Source organism: Limulus polyphemus, unplaced genomic scaffold, assembly GCF_000517525.1.
Source record: "Limulus polyphemus unplaced genomic scaffold, Limulus_polyphemus-2.1.2 Scaffold2949, whole genome shotgun sequence".
NCBI lineage: Eukaryota > Metazoa > Arthropoda > Merostomata > Xiphosura > Limulidae > Limulus > Limulus polyphemus.
This window is the reverse complement of record NW_013668559.1, coordinates 148022-152282: the sequence shown is the minus strand read 5'-3', so window position 1 is coordinate 152282 and position 4261 is coordinate 148022. Positions and strand designations below refer to the sequence as shown.

Below are 4261 nucleotides of genomic sequence, written 5' to 3'. Positions count from 1 at the left end.
ATTAGATGTCTCTAAGAAGAATGTTAACGAAAACTAAGTATCTCAAATGTCGTTACATTAGATGTCTCTAAGAAGAATGTTAACGAAAACTAAGTATCTCAAATGTCGTTACATTAGATGTCTCTAAGAAGAATGTTATTTTAGTCATACTCTATTTAAGGACTGTTTAAAACGAGATTCAGGAGAAAATTGATAAAAGTATCAGTTATATTCACAAGTCCAGTTCAAATGTGTCTTTAAAACAAAGTCTAAGTTATAAGGGCTGCTCGACTTTAAAGACAAACAACATCCATTACATACCTCGCTAGTATTATATGACTTTATGTTCCCAAGGGATATATTGGATCAACCACTAGAAGGCTCTGCAGTTGAATAAAAGAACACTGTAACGCTAAAACATATAACACCAGTAATATTACCGAATGTAACGTTGTGCCTTTTTCCGGGAAGAATTCCACCTTAGAATGCTAAAGTTCCTTGCCATTAAGCTAAAAAAGCCTGTTCTTAGCCAGAAGATGAGCATATTGCCATTACATCTTCAAATGTAAAGGAAGAACAGAACATGAATCTCCATCGTTAAATATGATGTGGACTAAAAATCGGTCAAGATTATAAAACAAATTTATGTATAATTCTACCACAGAGATCACTTGTATATTTATATAATTAGGTTTACACTTTTAAACGTTGGCAACTTACTTGGTTATTTTGGTCATGATGTTTTATATTTATTTAGTTTTGGGGATCTTATGGACAGGTACTCTGGCCTCCATACACAAAAGTAACCTTGATCTTGTTGGTTGTATGGGCGACGACTTCATTTGGGTAAGTTTTAAAACAATAACAAAATAATTGCTAGCTGATAATTCTGTACCAGTTAAAGTCTTACACAATGCTTTATGTAGTCAATTAGTTTGTAAAGTGGTAGGTAATTTAATCTAGGTCTTGTTAGGAACGACTTCAACCGATCACAACCTGTTTCAGAATTTTCATTTAACTCCATACTACATAGATTTTGTATTTACATTATTGAATATATTATGTAAAATGCAATGGTTTACAACAAAATTGTTTCGAAAAATCATTTGTGAGGATTCAAATAATCGAACTTTAAGAACGATAATATTTATAGCACGCTTTTTAAATACATAAAACATAATATTCAAGCAAACATTGTTTTTCAAAGATTTTATGGCATGTCCCTCTGGTTTCCGGAGTACATAAAGAAACTTCACGTTGAAGAGCGCCAATCAAAGACTGTTGATGTACATAATCAAACGATTGAGGCTGTAGAATTTAATGCCACTCTGGAAAACATCAACTTCTACGGCAGCCATTTTCAAAACGTAAGGTTTCAAAGTATGGTTCTGAGTCATTGTATCTTTGTGAACTGCGTCTTCGTGAATTCCACGTTTGATAAAGTACGCTCTAGCAAAACGTTTTTTCGCCATTCAGAATTTTTTGGTACTTGCTTCATCGGTACGGACTTCCATGGCTATCGTTTCCAAGACTGCAATCTCCACGACTCCGTTTACGTCAACACAAAACAAGGATGCACCATTGACTTTGATGTCAACTTCAACCTCCGGACAATTTTTTTAGAGAATCTCTTTGCACAGTTAGCGAGTGTCCCTGGAATTGTTATTTCTTCGTGCCTTCTGGATCGTCTGGGCCGAGTGAAAACATTAGGTTAGTAAAATTATTAAATCACATTGCAAACCTCTTTTTGTATAATACATAAATAACGACGTGAACGTTTCAAATATGTATATATATAAAAATCCTTATTAAGCTGATGTTTTTCGGAAAATAAGATATTTTTACTTGTAAATACTTTTAGAACGCCCAGACAATACAGGTTTTCAAATACTGAAATAGCTGTGCCCCATCTATGTTTAATGTATTTTACAAGTGTTTGATCAGTAGGTTTAATGTCCAGTTACTGCGTTAAACTTCGGCGACCATTACGATAAGATTTCTGCCTTGCTGAATGAAATCACTGGACAGCAGGCAAATAAAATCATGTGGAAATTGCAGCCAAACAGGAAATAAATTTGTAGGATATTTTAGGTATTTTTCTAAGAACATTTTTTATATAGGTGGTAACAATAATTCTGATTTCGAACATAATACTGACTGAAACATTAATAATAATGTTTTAGTGTCTTATGAATATTGCCAGTTTGTTTTTTATGACGATGAAATAGTTTCTTACAAGTTGTATATAATTAATCTTCCTCTTTTTAATAGAACTTCCATTTGAAAATCATTTACAGGTACATCATTGTTTCTAACCAGTCTTAGTGCATTCTTCATCTGGTTCTTGGAGTCGAAAGCTTCTGTTATTGTATTTGAAAGTGTCTTCTGTTTCATTTCCATATCTGGATGGAATGCTATTGATATCATCACCACAGAGATTTATCCCACCCATATCAGGTACTTTAGAGGTTAATTACACTTTATGATAGCAACTTACATATCTTGATCGAGTGTATGCGGACCGTGACATCATGGTCAGCAAATTTCGGGTGTGGGCAATAGTGCTTACAGTCGGTCATCAGACTGAGTGTGGCTAACCCTCAGCATTTGCTAGCTCACCTGAAGCGAATCAGTCATAAATATAAACTACAAACAATGTTGAAATTACAGAAAAAACTAACCGGTACTGAATTTCATTTTCATGTTCTCACTTACAGTTAAAACTGAGGGCAAAACTCTTCGTTTCGTTCAAGACTAATAACGTTAACGCTCACTAATATTTATTATTACAATGTATTATTATTATTTTCCTTCTTTAGGTCGTTTAGTCTATGCAGATATTTTGACCAAGTACTTTCAATGATAAATTAATAGACCACTTTAAATATTTCTTGTATCAACTCGTTCTAATTAATTTCAGGCCCATTAAATCATATGTAAATTAAAAATGAGGATTGTTATATTTTCTTAATAATTCAAAACTGGAAAGTCACTGTTAAAATAAAATAAAAATCCTACGTACAAGAGTTTTACTCCGATTTCCTGTTCTCTACTGTTTTGGTAATTGTTTTTCTTGCTTTTCAGAACAACGGGTTACGGATTTTTAAGCTCCGTAAGTCGATTTGCGGCCATTTTAGGAAACCTCACATTCGGCACGTTCATTAACACAAGTAAAGCCGGGCCTATGTTAACGACTGCCGCGGTTCTTCTAGTTGGTGGTATTACTTCACTCCAACTACCAGAAACAAGAGATACTTTTATGTGAAGAAGGAAAAACAACGGAAAGACATGTTTGTATTTTTGTTGAAATCATTTTGTTTTTATTTGTCATATTCATTTGGAACTAAATGTACATTCATGTTTATCACGAGTGTGGACTAACAAACAAGTATTTTAAAGCTATTCAAAAGTAAGTATTTAGTAACCCATTTTCTCTTTACTTGTAAGCCTACTGTCATTCTTTGCTCTTCTACTCTATGGAAAAAGTACGTAAATTGGAATGAACAGCACACATATAATTAGTGACGTGGGTACTGTTTTAGAACAACACTATATGCGTTTAATAGGAAGGAACAGTTTCTGGGACGAATTACATTCCTACGGTATTTGTGATAATTTGTTAATTTTGCAGTGTAATACACGCATATGCATACAATAAAATAATAATAAGTCAGAATTAACTCTTTGTTATACTTTATTACGCATGCGTTAATTCAATTAGTATAGTATCTGAAGCCATTATTCCAGTTTAGATGGTCTATCACAAACACTCATCAAATATTTGGATATAAAGCAGAGTAAAACAAATAAACCATTTACAACAGGCATCACAGCAGCCCAACTTTCTTACTGTTTGCCCAAAAATGTCGTAAAGTAAAAGTTTATTGATACTTATTTTAGATTACACTGGTAAATAAATTTCATAGTATTGTTGATTTTATTTGAACAGTACTGTAAGCTTTATCCAATCAGTAGATTAATAAAAGTGGATAATCTAGGTTTTTAATTGCATTTTTTTATTCCAGTGAAATTATCTGAGGGAATACTACTGCAGCGCCCCATGTGCTAATATACAGTATGAAATGTTATATGTATTAGTAATATCTAAATAGAAAAATGTGAACGTATGTAATTGTATTTCTTTATTCCTTCGTGCTTTTAAACAAAAGGGGAACAGTAACAAGTATTTATTCAAAATGCATATTAACATTATGATGAATAGCACTGCCACGTGGAAAATCTTGAGTTGGCCAACATTTTTGACTGAAAATCAAGTACCCTG

At 32.9% G+C, this 4261-nt stretch overlaps 2 protein-coding genes across 2 annotated transcripts in view; one reads left to right on the top strand and one right to left on the bottom strand.

The window, feature by feature from the left end:
- Positions 1 to 1182: 1182 nt before the first annotated feature.
- LOC111087988 (synaptic vesicle glycoprotein 2C-like) lies at positions 1183 to 3244 on the top strand. The gene is made up of 3 exons (XM_022396626.1): positions 1183 to 1689; positions 2277 to 2436; positions 3064 to 3244. Exons 1-3 carry the CDS (start codon positions 1197 to 1199, stop codon positions 3242 to 3244), a joined length of 834 nt encoding a protein of 277 aa, XP_022252334.1. The 5' UTR covers positions 1183 to 1196.
- The window catches only part of LOC106468288 (carnosine N-methyltransferase-like), a 44789-nt gene continuing 43643 nt past the window's right edge, over positions 3116 to 4261 (bottom strand). Inside the window, exon 8 of the mRNA XM_022396630.1 lies at positions 3116 to 3214. The gene's annotated coding sequence lies outside the window, so the exon portion shown is untranslated. The remainder of the gene's footprint in view (positions 3215 to 4261) is intronic.

Excerpts from the sequence above, each read along its gene's own strand:
- LOC111087988 (XM_022396626.1), top strand. The coding sequence starts at position 1,197 with ATGTCCCTCTGGTTTCCGGAGTACATAAAGAAACTTCACGTTGAAGAG. Across the intron at positions 1,690-2,276 it reads GGGCCGAGTGAAAACATTAG|GTACATCATTGTTTCTAACC; the intron begins GTTAGTAAAATT and ends AATCATTTACAG. Across the intron at positions 2,437-3,063 it reads ATTTATCCCACCCATATCAG|AACAACGGGTTACGGATTTT; the intron begins GTACTTTAGAGG and ends CTTGCTTTTCAG.